General features: G+C 45.6%; 1 protein-coding gene across 1 annotated transcript in view; it reads left to right on the top strand.

Moving 5' to 3' along the window:
* The window catches only part of LOC106601710 (calcium-binding mitochondrial carrier protein SCaMC-3-like), a 28695-nt gene extending 22054 nt beyond the window's left edge, over positions 1 to 6641 (top strand). Inside the window, exons 9-10 of the mRNA XM_014194057.2 lie at positions 187 to 337; positions 2678 to 6641. Of these exons, the coding sequence (XP_014049532.1) occupies positions 187 to 337; positions 2678 to 2859 (333 nt within the window). The 3' untranslated portion in view covers positions 2860 to 6641. The remainder of the gene's footprint in view (positions 1 to 186; positions 338 to 2677) is intronic.
* The last annotated feature ends 11235 nt before the right edge of the window (positions 6642 to 17876 follow it).

Genomic DNA, 17876 nt, shown 5'->3' with positions numbered 1-17876 from the left:
CCGTGGTTCTCTCCACTATGTCCTCATTTTTTAAACACAATAAAATATCTGTCAAATTAGCAATGTAGCCTATCTATCTATCCCTTCTCTCCTCTTTCTCCTCTCTCTTTTCTCTCTGTTTACTTTTTCCTTCTCTATTCTTTCCCCTTCTCTTCTCTCTCTTCCCCCTCCTCCTTTCCATCTCAGACTCTGAAGAATGCCTGGCTCCAGCGGTACAGTAAAGGCTCTGCTGACCCGGGGGTGTTGGTACTGCTGGGCTGTGGTACTGTGTCTAGTACCTGTGGACAACTGGCCTCTTACCCCCTGGCTCTCATTAGAACACGTATGCAGGCCCAGGGTGAGACTGGTGTTCAACTGAACTGCAATTACACCTTTTACCTTACTACATAACATAGATGATATTACATAGATAATATAAATTCTATTACATTCTATAACATAATCTATAACAAATTAATTACTACCTACTATGTCAACCTATTACCCTATATCTACAGTGCCTTCGGAAAGTATTCAGACGCCTTGACTTTATCCACATTTTGTTACTGTCACGTTCTGACCAGTAAAGGGGTCATTTGTTATGGTAGTTTGGTCAGGACGTGGCAGGGGGGTATTTGTTTTATGTGGTTTGCGGTGTGTGTTTATGTAGAGGGGTGTTTGGTTAGAGTTTCCAGAGTTTTGGTCTATGTTCTATGTTAGTGTATTTCTATGTTCAAGTCTAGTCTATCTATTTCTATGTTTAGTTAATTGGGATTGGGCCTTCAATTGGAGGCAGCTGTTCCTCGTTGCCTCTGATTGAAGGTCCTATGTATAAGGGTGTGTTTGTTATGGGAATTGTGGGAGGTTGTTTGTGCACTGCTATGTTTAGCCTGCATTACTGTTTAGCTGTCGTTCGTTTTTTCGTTTTGTTGTTTTTGTATAGTGTGCGTCATAAAATAAAGATGAGCATTCACGTACCCGCTGCATTTTGGTCCACTTCCTACGACGGCCGTTACAGTTACGTTACAGCCTTATTCTAAAATGGATTTAATAAAAAATTATCTTCAGCAATCAACACACAGTACCCCATAATGACAAAACAAAAACAGGTTGTTAGACATTTTAGCACATTTATTAAAAATAAGATAACAGAAATACCTTATTTACATAAGTATTCAGACCCTTTGCTATGAGAATCGATGTTGAGCTCAGGGGCATCATGTTTCCATTGATCATCCTTGAGATGTTTCTACAACTTGATTGGAGCCCACCTGTGGTAAATTCAATTGATTGGACATGATTTGGAAAGGAACACACCTGTCTGTATAAGGTCCCACAGTTGACAGTGCATGTCAGAGAAAAAAACAAGCCATGAGGTAGAAGAAATTGTCCGTAGAGCTCCAAGACAGGATTGCTTCGAGGCACAGATCTGGGGAAGGGTACCTAAACATTCCTGCAGCATTGAAGGTCCCCAAGAACACAGTGGCCTCCATCATTCTTAAAAGGAAGAAGTTTGGAACCACCAAGACTGTTCCTAGAGCTGGCCGCCCGGCAAAACTGAGCAATCGGGGGAGAAGGGCCTTGGTCAGGAAGGTGACCAAGAACCCGATAGTCACTATGACAGAGCTCCAGAGTTCCTCTGTGGTGATGGGAGAACCTTCCAGAAGGACAACCATCTCTACAACACTCCACCAATCAGGCCTTTATGGTGGATTGGCCAGAAGGAAGCCACTCCTCAGTAAAAGGCACATGACAGCCCGCTTGGAGTTTGCCAAAAGGCACCTATAGACTCTCAGACCATGAGAAACAAGATTCTCCAGTCTGATGAAACCAAGATTGAACTCTTTGGCCTGAATGCCAAGCGTCATGCCTGGAGGAAACCTGACACCATCCCTACGGTGAAGGAAGGTGGTGGCAGCATCATGCTGTGGGGATGTTTTTCAGCTGCAGGGATTGGGAGACTAGTCAGGATCGAGGCAAAGATTAACAGAGCCACGTACCGAGTACTGTTTCAGAACGCTCAGGACCTCAGACTGGGGCGAAGGTTTACCTTCTAACAGGACAATGACCCAAAGCACACAGCCAAGACAATGCACGTCTCTGAATGTCCTTGAGTGGCCCAGCCAGAGCCCGGACTTGAACCCGATCTAACATCTCTGGAGATACCTGAAAATAGCTGTTTAGCAAAGCTCCCCATCCAACCTGACAGAGCTTGAGAACATCTGCAGAGAGGAATGGGAGAAACTCCCCAAATACAGGTTTACCAAGCTTGTAGCATCATACGCAAGAAGACACAATGCTGTAATCGCTGCCGAAGGTGCTTCAACAAAGTACTGAGTAAAGGGTCTGAATACTTATGTAAATGTGATATTTCTGTTTTTATTTGTATAAATTAGCAACAATTTCTAAAAACCTGTTTTTGTTTTGTCATTATGGGGTATTGTGTGTAGATTTAGGAGGGAAAAAACGATTTAATCAATTTTAGAATAAGGCTGTAACGTAACAAAATGTGGGAAAAGTCAAGGGGTCTGAATACTTTACGAAGGCACTGTATTACTGTTCGGGCTATCCAAACAGAGTTGAATGCATTCAGTTGTACAACTGACTAGGTATCCTCCTTTCCCCTATCTATTAATAGCTATCTAACGGATATAACTGAACAACAGACGTTTTCGCCTTCTTTCCCACTTTCCACCAGCCTCCACTGAGGGCGGGCCCAAGCTGTCCATGGTCGGTCAGTTCAAGCACATCATATCACATGACGGGGTACCTGGACTCTACCGCGGCATCGCCCCCAACTTCCTGAAGGTCATTCCTGCTGTCAGTATCTCGTACGTGGTATACGAACACATGAAGAAGGCTCTGGGTGTGAAATCGTAGAGAGAGGAAGTGAGACAGAAGAAAGAGAGGGATATAGAGTGCAGCTCTTGGATTTCAAGATGGAGAGGAAGACAGCAGAGGATTGAGGGATAGAAGACAGATTGTCCTCCCTTTTCATACACATTCAGTAAGCTTCCTGTTTACACCTAGCTAGACAGATATACTCACTGTTCGAATCTCTCAGCCCCTCATAACGCTGTACCGTCATTAAGACAGAGGGAAGAGTCTGCTATCAGGCTGAGCTGAAGTCTGTAAGAAACTGCTGTGTCCGAGACAGATTAGGACGAGGAGGTGTGAGGGGAAGGAATGAGAGAGAGAGAGAGAGAGAGAGAGAGAGAGAGAGAGTGTGTGTGTGTGTCTCGGCAGAATCTGGGCCCTTCTTCCTCTTTGTTTATGAGCTGTAAGCCCCATTATAGTCACATCTCCACAATAAGTCTGTGTGTTGCCCTCCAACCAAACACAGTGAAGCACACAGTACAGTTTGTATACCTATATGTAGGCACTTATCTAAAGTCAGTTTCATGTTTTGTGAATATAAAGTGATCTTCCTCCAATGACCTTGACATGTACTGTATATTCGCTCTTTACTACACAGCAGAATATGTGGGGTTGTTCCACAGTGTGCTGTTGCTAGAACACTACCAAGCCAAAGTACCCTACTCTTTATTTCAATATCTCAAAGGAGATTAGAATTGGATTACATGCACTATGTTTGTCTTCAGTTGCTATTCTCAAAAACGTACATTCTAATGGGGGAGTTTCTAAAGTTCTTAAACAAGGAAACTTTTTTGACGTTTACATGATGTACTGTATATTGATACAGTATGTATTTTTGTACATACTGAACACATTTGCAAGAGATACTTATACAGGGTCTTATACAGGGTTGTATACAGAGCTGTTCCTCCGACCTGGTCAATGAATGGCTTTGCACTTTTTAGAAAGGGAATGTTTCTCCCCTATTTCAAGTGGCGCTTATATACATACAGTCAGGTTCAAAATTATTGGCCCCCTTGATAAAGATGAGCAAAAAATACTAAATAATACACATTTTGAGTTATATTGTCTGCTCCAAAAAATGTATACTAAGACAATTACTCAGAGGAAGAGATTTTGTTTAAAGCTAGAATCCTAAAATAACAAAGCAGTCAACCAAACACTTTTTTGGTAAAAAGCTGAGGGAAGGGCTTGGAGAAATGTAACCACTCTCAAATTCATAGACAGCGCTATGGATGCAAGGACTGACCATCAATGAGATGAAAATGATAGTTTTAACCATGTTTTGAGGCTCTACATTTATATTGTTTACAAACATTGGAGTAAAACAATCTTATATTTTGGGTTCTGATGGGGTACGACAGTTGAACTAAGCTCATGAGGCATTTATAAGTTATATTCTTCAATAATCAATGGATATATATCATTAATTTATAAGTCCAAAACTGGATGTAGCAACTAAGGATTCTTGCTTTAACAAGTAAAAAAACATTAAAAAAGGGGGTCAAATTTACTGCCACCCCTGTTTTCATTACCGTTCAATACCAAACCTTGCGAGGATAACGCCACTGAGCCTTTTTCTCAAATGTTTTATGAGATTGGAGAACACATTGGGAGGGATCTTAGACCATTCCTCCATACCACTGGTTTTCAATGGGGTTCATGTCTGGAGACTGAGATGGCCATTGCAAAATGTTGATTTTGTGGTCAATTAATCATTTCTTTGTGGGTTATCGTCTTGCTGGAAGATTCACTTGCAGCTAGGTTTCAGCCTCCTGGCAGAGGCAACCACGTTTTTGGCTAAAATGTCCTGTACTGGGTAGAATTCATGATGTCGTTGACCTTAACAAGGGCCCCAGGACCATTGGTAGCAACATTGCCCCATAACATGAAATATCCACCACCATATTTTACAGTGGGTATGGGGTTATTTTCTGCATATGCATTCTTTCTTTCGACTCAAAATCCAGCACTGGTGTGCATGGCTAAAGAGTTATATTTTCATGTCGTCCAACAAATGTAAACGCCTGGAGTTTGTTAAATGGCATTGGCACTTGGATTTGAACCAGTGCTATGGTCAGATGACGTGAAAATAGAGATCTTTGGCCACACACACCAGTGGTGGGTTTTGCATTGAAAGAAATATGCATATGCAGAAAATAACCCCTACCTACTTTAAAATGTGGTAGTGGGTCTTTCATGTTATGGGGCTATTTTGCTTCTGCTGGTCCTGGGGGATTCACACTTTCTGGCCTCAAGATCAGCATTATTGCCAGTTGTCTTGTCCTGGTAGTTAATAGATCAATTAATGTCAGTAATTGGCCAGAGAACTCACTCACCTGGTTTTCTAGGTCTGAATCAGTCCCTGATTAGCAGTGGTGGAAAAAGTACCCAATTTTCATACTTGAGTAAAAGTAAAGTGAAAGTCACCCAGTAAAATACTACTTGAGTAAAAATCCAAAAGTATTTGGTTTGAAATATACTTAAGTATCAAAAGTAAATGTAATTGCTAAAATATACTTAAGTATCAAAATTAAAGTATAAATAATGTTTTATTCCTTATATAAAGCAAATCAGACGGCGTCATTTTCCTCTTTTTTTATGGACAGCCAGGGGCATGCTCCAACACTCAGACATAATTTCCATCAGAGGCAGTAGGGATATTCTCTTGATAAGTGTGTGAATTAGACAATTTTCCTGTCCTGCTTTTGTGTTTCAGGGAAAATGTATGGAGTAAAAAGTACATCATTTTCTTTAGGAATGTAGTGAAGTAAAAGTAAAAGTTGTAAAAAATATAAATAGTAAAGTAAAGATACCCAAAAACACTACTTAAGTAGTACTTTCAAGTATTTTTACTTAATTACTTTACACCACTGCTGATTAGAAGGACAGTTACCCATCTATGATGGGCTCCTGTGTGGCGCAGCGGTCTAAGGCACTGCATCTCAGTGCTAGAGGTGTTACTACAGACCCTGGTTCGATTCCAACTGGCTGTGATTGGGTGGCGCACAATTCGCCCAGTGTCATCCGGGTTTGGCTGGGGTAGGCCGTCATTGTAAATAAGAAATTGTTCTTAACTGTCTTGCCTAGTTAAATAAATAAATGTGTGTCATAATCAGGAATTTCCTGCTCTTGGTGTAAGTGAATGTGCTGTAGGTTAACTCCCAGCCTGGAGTGCATGCTTAGTCCATGTTCTGTGTGTAATGGCTCCTGCATCATGTGAGGTAGTTAGATAAAGATCAGACCTGAAAGAATGGGCTCAGTTTGAGGCTTGGCCAACCCATTTTGTTGTGGATATTAAGAGAGTATGTTTGTCCTCCATGACACCATTGTGTTGTTTATTTATTTAGTAGGTTTTGCACTAAAGTACAGTTTGTTTCCTAGCTAACTAACTCCTCACTATAGTGTGGACCTCATAATAGCGTATACTGAAAGCAGTAGGATGAATCATCCAGGAGGTATCTGACAGTGCCGCAAACCTTTCCATGACACCGTAATACAAACATTGGGGAAACCAATTACTGTATAGGCTGGATGAATGCTCCACAGAGATCTTAATCGGTTCTAGAATTATATGAATAGTAGCCAATTTTATGGGATTTTACATGTATATCTATGAAATGCCCATCATCATCATTATAATTTCATAGCCCAGGCAAAATTAACTTTGACATTTACATTTACATTACATTACATTTAAGTCATTTAGCAGACGCTCTTATCCAGAGCGACTTACAAATTGGTGCATTCACCTTATGATATCCAGTGGAACAACCACTTTACAATAGTGCATCTAAATCTTTTAAGGGGGGGTTAGAAGGATTACTTTATCCTATCCTAGGTATTCCTTAAAGAGGTGGGGTTTCAGGTGTCTCCGGAAGGTGGTGATTGACTCCGCTGTCCTGGCGTCGTGAGGGAGCTTGTTCCACCATTTGACCAACTACGGTCAAATGGTGGAACAAGCTCCCTCACGACGCCATCTAATTTAGATTTAGAATGAGAAAGTAATTACCTTTAATTCTATGATAAGTTATGTGATTAATATAATTTTTCTACCCATACTCTGCCCTTGTTGTATTGGGATACAGTAATGGTCTCTATGAGGGATGTCAATAGGTTTAAATTAGAGCAGGAAATTGAATAAGCTGCTTAAGTGTTGTTACATACTGATGAGCAAAGACCATAACATAGATTCTATCAGACATTGCTGCTGACATAGATTCATATTAATTCATATGTCACACGTGTTATTTATCATTTGGAAGCCAATGACTTGCTTTCCCTGATGAGATTTCCACCATCATGTCCATCATGACTATTGAAAGCCATCTATTTGCCTAACTAACTGGTGATTCATTTTGAAATATCTTGTCTAAGCCTTTATATCTTTGCTGGCTCTTTGGCCAGAGTTGTATCACTTTTTAACAGGATGGGAAATACGTGAAAGGGAGGAGTTTTAGATAGTAGTTCCTTGAAATGAAATAGAAAGGGAATGAAAAGGGTAGATGAGAGAAAAGTTATTAAGAGATAACTGTAGACAGATGAGTGACGCATTTACTTGAAAAATACTGAAAGCAACTCCTGTATTTTGGATAAGAAATGAATTGAGCGTAACCTCCATAATAAACAAATGTAATATTGTAAAAAAAAAAGATATATTGTTAACATCGCAAGCTATGCTTGTGAATGCTTGCTTCATGGAGTATTGTAAGATCATATTTTCTTTCAAAATACTTTGAATGCTTGCTTGAATGCTTCTTAGTGTTGGGATGCCTTGAATTTGCAGAATATGTCATCGTAGAGCATGATTAGTGCATGCTAGTATATTTTAAAAAACAGACTAAAACTGTATTTTATGTATTTAGACTGCTCTGTCTTTCATAATAATTATACTTATTAACACCCTTTATAAAACTGTGCAGTCTAACCCTCTTCTTTATAATATGATAATATACCGGTATGCCATTTATAAAGGCTACTGGTAGAAAACTCTTTCCGTTCAATGACTCGTCAACAGTCATTCCTGTTCAATAACATCCATTTGTTCTCTCTCTGCACTTTATGAACAGCCATTAAGTAAAATTAGCCTTCACTCTGTTTTTATTGCATGAGTTGTAATTGCTTAATGACAGATAGTCTGTCATTGGTAATGTTCTCTGGAGCTCTTGCAGTGATTAAGGCTGCTGCTCTGTTCACAAGTTTTGTGTTTACTTATCTTCCTAAATCTATATTATATTTACTTCATCTACAAACATATACAATATTTGCTGGATATATGTTTCGAATATAGCTGCTACCGCCCCCTACCTGCCTTTTTATTCAAAGTAATAATATTCACTGTCTAATCGTCGTCTTCATAACAGACATCGATGTGGGCGTAAAAAATGGGAGACTAGCGAATGCACATTTTATTATTTTTTACATTGCTTGATATTTTGAGGGCTACTGTATTGTATAGAATTCGGGGGGTTGTTGGTTCTGTCTGGTATGAAACCAGCAACTCCCATGCTGGGCATGTACACTACTGTAGCTGCAGTGCCAATAGGACTAGCCCTCTTGGCAGTGGCCGTAGTATGTGTATCACAGGGTTGCTACAATATGTTTATTGAACTCTGCGTTACATATACTCTGCAAGTATTATGATCAGTATTATTTCTAAAATGATCTATTGTGTATGTGTAGAAATTGATACAGAACTGTAGTTATTGTCTATAGAAATGCATTGCCATGGCATAGTTGCTCGTATGGCCCTTTCATTTTCAAGACAATTGCTATTTACCTTGTCTGGTGATTGTGGTGGATTGGATTGGCCCAAAATGGTATATCTACAAATAAATACATGATTTCAGGATTTTATTGCATGAGGTGATGCCTGTGCATCTCTGATTGTATATCTGCATTATATGTCAATAAGTTGTACATACTCTTATAGGTACAGATACTGTAATTCGGAAATTGCTACAAATAAAGCTATTTTCAAGTCATTTTTCTTTGCAGTTGTTTTCATTTTCCATTCACTGTCTGTCAAACCTTTCCCACTTATAGGCCTGTATTCTATTGACGTAATGAGAATGTTTAAACCTGCTGTATGTGCTCACCCACTGGGCAAACCACTTAATAAAAAAAAAAAAGTATTTCACCTTCATTTAACCAGGTAGGCTAGTTGAGAACAAGTTCTCATTTACAACTGTGACCTGGCCAAGATAAAGCAAAGCAGTGCCACACAAACAACAACACAGAGTCATTTCTACGTGGAAAATGTGGGTATTTTTTGGATGAGATGTTGATCAATGAGATTTCAACCTTTATTGACCCACTCAAAAAGAGAGCCAGAAGTTTGTTGAATTCCCAATGTGTATTCACTATGCTTTCAACCATCTAAAAGCACAAACAAATTCCAATGGGAAAACAATGTGGGATTTTTGGTTTAGTTGTCAGCTAAATGTGTTATCACTGCACTTTCAACCATTTAAAGCGACAACAAAGTTGAAATGGAAATACAATGTCAGATATTTTGTATTTATACAGCAATTTAATGTGACATCACTGTGCTTCATCTAATAGCACAACCAAATGACCTGAATTGCAGTTGAGATTGCATTAAAAGTACATAATGCAAGTGATCAATGCTGTTCGAGATTCTGTGCAGATCAAATCAAATCAAATGTTATTTGTCACATACACATGGTTAGCAGATGTTAATGCTAGTGTAGCTAAATGCTTGTGCTTCTAGTTCCGACAATGCAGTAATATCCAACGAGTAATCTAACCTAACAATTTCACAACAATTACCTTATACACACACGTGTAAAGGAATGAATAAGAATATGGTATAGAATGGCATAGGCAAGATGTAGTGGATGGTATAGAGTACAGTATATACATATGAGATGAGTAATGTAGGATATGTAAACATATAAAAGTGGCATTGTTTAAAGCGGCTAGTGATACATTACATCAAGATGGCAAGATGCAGTAGATGGTATAGAGCACAGTATATACATATGAGAAGAGTAATGTTGGGTATGTAAACATTATATGAAGTGGCATTGTTTAAAGTGGCTAGTGATACATTTATTACATCACTTTTTCCATTATTAAAGTGGCTGGAGTTGAGTCAGTATGTTGGCAGCAGCCAATCAATGTTAGTGATGGCTGTTTAACAGTCTGATGGCCTTGAGATAGAAGCTGTTTTTCAGTCTCTCGGTCCCTGCTTTGATGCACCTGTACTGACCTCGCCTTCTGGATGATAGCGGGGTGAACAGGCAGTGGCTCGGGTGGTTGTTATCCTTGATGATCTTTTTGGCCTTCCTGTGACATCGGGTGGTGTAGGTGTCCTGGAGGGCAGGTAGTTTTCCCCCGGTGCTGCGTTGTGCAGACCTCACTACCCTCTGGAGATCCTTACGGTTGTGGGCGAAGCAGTTGCCGTACCAGGCGGTGATACAGCCTGACAGGATGCTCTCGATTGTGCATCTGTAAAAGTTTGTGAGTGTTTTTGGTGACAAGCCAAATTTCTTCAGCCTCCTGAGGTTGAAGAGGCGCTGCTGCGCCTTCTTCACCACGCTGTCTGTGTGGTTGGACCTTTTCAGTTTGTCTGTGATGTGTATGCCGAGGAACTTTAAACTTTCTACCCTCTCCACTCGTGTCCCATCGATGTGCATAGGGGGGTGCTCCCTCTGCTGTTTCCTGAAGTCCACGATCATCTCCTTTGTTTTGTTGACATTGAGTGTAAGGTTATTTTCCTGACACCACATTCGGCCCTCACCTCCTCCCTGTAGGCCGTCTCGTTGTTGTTGGTAATCAAGCCTACTTGATTGAAGATCTCCACCTCTGACCTTTGCCTGCCATCTTGATATTCTATGATTACATAATAAGACTTTTATAGTTATAGTACCCTCAAAATGTGGCCATGGATGAGTTACTCATTTTAAGGTTGAATTAAAACTGTTACATTAGTCTGTATTACAAAAGTCCTATCGAATTGTGTTAGGTTGACAACGCAACCAAATATCAACCTTTAAAGGAGATGTATCTATGTCACGTTCTGAATCTTCAAATTCCCTGTCATAAGAAATAACAATAACCCACAAACCCCAAAGGAAAACAGGCTGCCTAAGTATGGCTTCCAATCAGAGACAACGAAAGACACCTGCCTCTGATTGTAAACCATACCCGGCCAAAACATGGAAAAACAACACATAGAAATAGAAAACTAGAACACTCCCACATAGAAACAAAAAACCCAAAACCACCCAACCAACCACCTGTCACGCCCTGACCGCTCTACTATGGCAAATGACCTCTTACAAGGGTCAGGACGTGACAGTACCCCCCCATCCCCCCAAAGGTGCAGACCCCGACTGCACCCAAACAAAAACCCAACAAAAACAACCCCAAACACAAAGGGAGGGAAGGGAGGGTGACAAACGTCTATGGCGGCTCATGCGCTACACCCAGACCCTTCCTCTGCCTCCGATCCTCCAGCAATGGAGGTGGCTCCGGATCAGGGCGTAACCCCCGTTCCGCCCACAGATCCCTCCGCTTCTGTAACCCTGGCCTGTGGATCATTATCAGAGGAATCGGACTGTAGATCCTTACCGGAAGCTCTGTGCTGTAGACCACCGCTGGTGGATCTGGGCTGCAGGCCGCCGCTGAAGGCTCTGGGCTGCAGACCGCCGCTGAAGGCTCTGGGCTGCAGACCGCCGCCGGAGGCCCCGGGCTGAGGAGCGTCGCCGGAGGCTCTGGAATGGGGAGCGTCGCCGGAGGCTCCGGACTGGAGGGCGTCGCCGGAGGCTCCGGACTGGAGAGCGTCGCCGGAGGCTCCGGACTGGAGAGCGTCTCTGTAGGTTCCGGACTGGGGACCTTCGTTGCAGGCTCCGTGCCATGGATCATCACTACTGTTTCCGCACCATGCATCATCACTGGAGGCTCCGGGCCATGGGTTATCACTGGAGGCTTCGTGCCATGGATCATCCCTACAGGCTCCGGGCCATGGATCATCACTGGAGGCTTCGTGCCATGGATCATCCCTACAGGCTCCGGGCCATGGATCATCACTGGAGGCTTCGTGCCATGGATTAACACTACAGGCTCCGGGCCATGGATCATCACTGGAGGCTTCGTGCCATGGATTATCGCTGGAGGCTTCGAACCATTGATTATCGCTGGAGGCTTTGGACCATTGATCATCACTGGAGGCTTCCTACGGGGAGCTGGAACCGGTCTCACCAGACTGGGAAGACACACAGGAGACTGGGTGCGCAGAGCAGGCACAGGGCACACTGGGCCGTGGAGGCGCACCGGAGGTCTGGAGCTCAGGGCTGGCACACCCCGTCCTGGCTGGATGGTCACTGTAGCCCAGCAAGGGCGGGGCGCTGACACAGGACGAACTGTGCTGTGCTGGTGAACGGGGGGTACCGTGCGTAGAGCAGGCACAGGATAACCTGGGCCGTAGAGACGCACTGGAGACCAGACACGCTGAGCCGGCGCACTTCTTCCTGGCTGACGGCCAACTCTAGCACGGCAACTGTGAGGAGCTTGCACCGAGCGCACTGGGCTGTGAGTGCGCACCGGCGACACAGTGCGCATCACCGCATAATACGGTGCTTGCTCGGTCACTCGCTCCCCACGGTAAGCACGGGGTGCTGGCTCAGGTCTCAACCCCCACCTCGCCATTCTCCCCGTGTGCCCCCCCCAAAAAATGTTGGTTGCTGCCTCTCGGGCTTCTGTCGTTGATTCTCCCCGGTCCAGCTCGTCCTCCCAGTCAGCACACGCTGCTTGGCCTTCTTGTGGTGGGTTATTTTGTCACGTTCTGAATCTTCAAATTCCCTGTCATAAAGGAGCCAAGGCGCAGCGGGCCGGTAATTCCACATCTTTATTGAAGGAAACCGAAACCAAAACAATAAACAGGTACGCAGCAAGAAACGTAACGCACTGTGCCGTACACACACAGAAATAACAATAACCCACAAAACCCAAAGGAAAACAGGCTGCCTAAGTATGGCTTCCAATCAGAGACAACGAAAGACACCTGCCTCTGATTGGAAACCATACCCGGCCAAACATGGAAAAACAACACATAGAAATAGAAAACTAGAACACTCCCACATAGAAACATAAAACCCAAAACCACCCAACCCAACCACCTGTCACGCCCTGACCGCTCTACTACGGCAAATTACCTCTTACAAGGGTCAGGACGTGACAATCTAATGCTTGGACAGTTACATATGAGCCACTGCCTTAATTCTAGTCTTTAATTTACATTTTTTGTTAAGTTGGAGATGTGAATCCAAAATAATTTGTTAACTTATTGACAAGTTAATAGGCTATTTACTGTATTGAAAAAGTTATATTGTATTGTGTTTGTTTATCAACACAACCAAATATCAACATTTGGACTAAATCAAACCAAACTTTAAATGTCCTATTCTTTAACTTAGATATTTGGTTGAAATGGAGACGTGAATCCAACATATTCATTATTAACTTGAAGATTAAATTTGACATCAACCAAAGCATGAAACACATGTATTGTCTATTTTTTGTTATAACCCTATATATAACCCTGGTTTGAATTGAAACAACAGCTGTTGATGACTTCACAAATTATATATAGGCCTAAATAGTATCATTGATGACTGATAGAGTATGTGTCACAACGTCTACTGAAGGTGGCTCCTCTCCCTGTTCGGGCAGTGCACGGCGGTCGTCGTCGCCGGCCTACTAGCTGCCACCGATCCCCTTTTCATTTTCGTTTGGTTTTGGCTGTCTTGTGTTATCACTTGTTTTGAGTTGAGTTCGTTAGTGGGGTATTTAGTCTAGCTTTCTAGGTTTAGGTTTGTGCGGGATTGTTTGTGTTTCCTGTCGTGGGTTTTGGGGATTGTTTTTCTCTCTTGTACTTTGTTGGAAGGACGTTTATCCTGGGCTGTCCCGACTCTGTTGAGGTGGATTTTTTGTCTAGTTGGGTTTCCTTGTTCCCTGCCTAGTTATGGCATTTTTGGACTCGGGAAAATAAATACGTTCTACTACGCATCTTTGGTCTCCTGCGCCTGACTTCCCCCCTCCCTCACTTCTAGTGCATCTTGACAGAATCCAGCACTAACACTATGGAGTCAGCAGGAGCGGAAGTGCCCCACTCATCCATGGAGGAACGGGTCGCTCAACACACCACCATCCTACTTCGCCTGGGAACAGCAATGGACCAAGTGTTGGTGCGAATGGAGAGTTGGGAGAGAAGCGCTCTCCCCACCACACCTGCAGCTGCTCTACAACCTGCGCCCCTACCATCGCCGACGGCGCCCAGCCCCAGCGGGATTAAGCTTGCGCTCCCGAGGGAGTACGATGGGACGGCCGCTGGGTGTAAGTGGTTCCTGCTCCAGTTGGAGCTTTACCTGGCGACCGTCCGCCCTACCCCCTCGGGAGAGGAAAGCGTCAGCGTCCTCGTCTCCTGTCTCACGGGTAAAGCCCTAGAATGGGCCAACGCCATCTGGGAGGGTCCAGACTCTGCAAGGGACCATTACCCAGAGTTCACCCGCCACTTCCGTGCTGTGTTCGATCATCCACCGGAGGGCAAAGCGGCGGGTTAGCGGCTATTCCATTTAAGACAGGAGACGAGAAGTGCGCAGGACTTCGCGCTGGAGTTCCAGACCCTGGCCGCTGGAGCGGGGTGGAATGAGAGGGCCCTGATGGATCATTATCGGTGTAGTCTTAGAGAAGACATCCGCAGGGAGCTGGCATGTAGGGACACTACCCTGACACTGGACCAACTCATAGATCTGTCCATCAGATTGGACAACTTGCTGTCTGCCCGCGGGCGTCCCGATCAGGCCCTGTTCATTCCACCTCCCAGCACTCCTGCTCCAATGCCCATGGAAATAGGGGGTGCTGCAGCTAGGAAGACTGGAGGGGGGGGGGTCTTCTCCTGCACCCACTGTGGTCGGAGAGGACACACTGCCGACCGGTGCTGGAGAAGCTCGTCCGGGAGTCGAGAAGGCAGGCAGAGCACTACTCCGACACCTCAGGTGAGTCAGCACCAGACTCACCCAGAGCCCCCTGTATGTATTGGTTTCTTTCCCTGAGTTTTTCCCTCATTCCCAGCATAAGGCGCTAGTCGATTCAGGCTGGGAGTTTTATGGACCGTGGGGTTGCAACTAAGTTAGGGATTCCTTTGGTTCAGTTGGACCAACCCTTCCCCGTGCACGCCTTAGATAGTCGACCACTTGGGTCAGGGCTGGTCAAGGAAGCCACAGTTCTACTGGTCATGGTAACGCGGGGGGTCATGAGGAGCGGATTAGCCTCTTTCTCATTGATTCCCCTGCATTTCCGGTGGTGCTGGGGATTCCCTGGCTGGCCAATCACAATCCTAAGATTTCGTGGAGACAGAGGGCTCTTAAGGGGTGGTCAGAGGAGTGTTCGGGCAGATGTGTAGGAGTTTCCATCGGTGCGACTACGGTGGAGAGTCCGGACCAAGTCTCTACCGTGCGCATTCCCTCAGAATATGCCGATTTTGCTATCGCCTTCAGCAAAACGAAAGCGACTCTATTACCACCTCATCGACGAGGAGATTGTGAGATAAACCTCCAGGTTAAAGCTGCACTTCCCAGGAGTCACGTGTATCCCCTGTCCCAGGAGGAGACGGTGGTTATGGAGACATATGTCACTGAGTCCTTGAGGCAGGGATACATTCGGCCATCCAAATCACCTGTCTCCTCGAGCTTCTTTTTTGTGAAGAAGAAGAAGGAGGGAGGTTTGCGTCCGTGCATTGACTATAGAGGTCTAAATTCCATCACAGTGGGTTTCAGTTACCCGCTATCTCTCATCGCTACGGCGGTAGAGTCATTTCACGGGGCACGCTTCTTCACAAAACTGGATCTCAGGAGCGCGTACAATTTGGTGCATATCCGAGATGGAGTGGAAGACTGCATTTAGTACCACATCTGGCCATTATGAGTACCTCGTCATGCCGTATGGATTGAAGAATGCTCCAGCCATCTTCCAATCCTTTGTAGACGAGATTCTCCGGGACCTGCTCGGGAAGGGTGTGGTGGTGCACATCGATGACATTCTGATCTACTCCGCCACACGCGCTGCGCATGTGTCTCTAGTGCGTAAAGTGCTTGGGCGACTGTTGGAGCATGACCTGTACGTCAAGGCCGAGAAATGTGTGTTCTCAAACAAGCCGTCTCTTGTCTGGGGTATCGCATTTCCACATCTGGGGTGGTGATGGAATGTCACGGCATTTCGGCCGTGCGTAATTGGCTGACTCCGACCACGGTTAAGGAGGTACAGCGGTTCTTAGGGTTTGCCAATTACTACCGGAGGTTTATCCGGGGCTTTGGGCAGGTGGCGGCTCCCATTACCTCACTGATGAAGGGGGGGCCGGTGCGGTTGCGGTGGTCGGCGGAGGCGGACAGAGCTTTTGGTCGGCTGAAGACTCTGTTTACCGGTGCTCCTGTGCTGGCGCATCCGGACCCCTCTTTGCCATTCATAGTGGAGGTGGACGCGTCCGAGGCTGGGGTTGGAGCCATGCTGTCACAGTGCTTGGGCGCGCCCCCGAATCTTTGCCCCTGTGCTTTCTTTTCTAGGAAGCTTAGTCCGGCGGAGCGTAACTATGATGTGGGGGACAGGGAGTTGCTGGCTGTGGTAAGGGCCCTGAAGGTGTGGAGACATTGGCTTGAGGTGGTGCAACATCCTTTTCTCACCTGGACTGACCACCGTAATCTGGAGTACATCCGGGCGGCGAGGAGACTGAACCCTCGTCAAGCTTGATGGGCAATGTTTTTCACTAGATTCCAGTTTACTATCTCGTATATACCAGGTTCCCGTAACACTAAGGCCGACGCACTGTCTCGTCTCTACGATACCGAGGAACGGTCCATCAACCCCACTCCCATACTTCCGGCCTCCTGTCTGGTGGCACCGGTGGTCTGGGAGGTGGACGCTGACATCGAGCAAACGTTACAGTCAGAACCTACTCCACCTCAGTGTTCTGCGGGTCGGAAGTACGTCCCGCTCGGTGTCCGCGATCGATTGATCAGGTGGTCGCACACGCTACCCTCCTCGGGTCATCCAGGGATTGAGCAGACTGTGCAGAGTCTTTGAGGGAAGTACTGGTGGCCAACATTGGCGAGGGACGTGAGGTTCTATGTCTCCTCCTGTTCTGTGTGCGCTCAGTGTAAGGCTCCTAGACACCTGCCTAGAGGGAAGCTACAGCCCCTCCCTGTTCCACAGCGGCCGCGGTCCCACCTGTCGGTGGATTTCCTCACCGATCTCCCTCCGTCTCAGGGGAACGCCACGATCCTGGTCGTTGTCGATCGGTTCTCGAAGTCCTGCCATCTCCTCCCTTTGCCCGGTCTTCCTACGGCCCTACAGACCACGGAGGCCCTGTTTACTCACGTCTTCCGGCACTACTGGGTGCCTGAGGACATCGTTTCTGATCGGGGTCCCCAGTTTACGTCCCGGGTGTGGAGGGCGTTGATGGAGCGGCGGGGGGTTTTGGTCAGTTTGACATCAGGTTTTCACCCCGAGAGTAATGGGCAGGTGGAGAGAATTAATCAGGATGTGGGCAGGTTTCTCCGGTCCTATTGCCAGGACCGGCCGGGAGAGTGGGCGAGGTTCGTGCCATGGGCCGAGATGGCTCAGAACTCTCTCCGCCACTCCTCTACTAACCTGTCGCCCTTTCAGTGCGTGTTGGGTTACTAGCCGGTCCTGGTGCCCTGGCATCAGAGTCAGACTGAGGCTCCTGCGGTGGAAGACTGGGTGCAGCGCTCAAAGGAGACCTGGAGAGCCGTCCAGGAATCCCTTAAACAGACTGGTGGATGGCAAAAGGAGAGCGCTGACCGCTGCCGCAGTGAGGCCCCCGTGTTCACACCGGGGGACAGGGTCTGGCTCTCGACCCGGAACCTGCCCCTCCGCCTGCCCTGCCGGAAGTTGGGTCCGCAGTTTGTGGGGCCATTTAAAGTCCTGAGGAGGATAAACGAGGTGTGTTATAGGTTACAGCTCCCCTCTTATTACCGTAT

Source organism: Salmo salar, chromosome ssa03 (assembly GCF_905237065.1).
Source record: "Salmo salar chromosome ssa03, Ssal_v3.1, whole genome shotgun sequence".
NCBI classification, from domain to species: Eukaryota; Metazoa; Chordata; class Actinopteri; order Salmoniformes; family Salmonidae; genus Salmo; species Salmo salar.
Note: the sequence above shows the minus strand (reverse complement) of the source record. Positions and strands in the feature narration are given on the sequence as shown.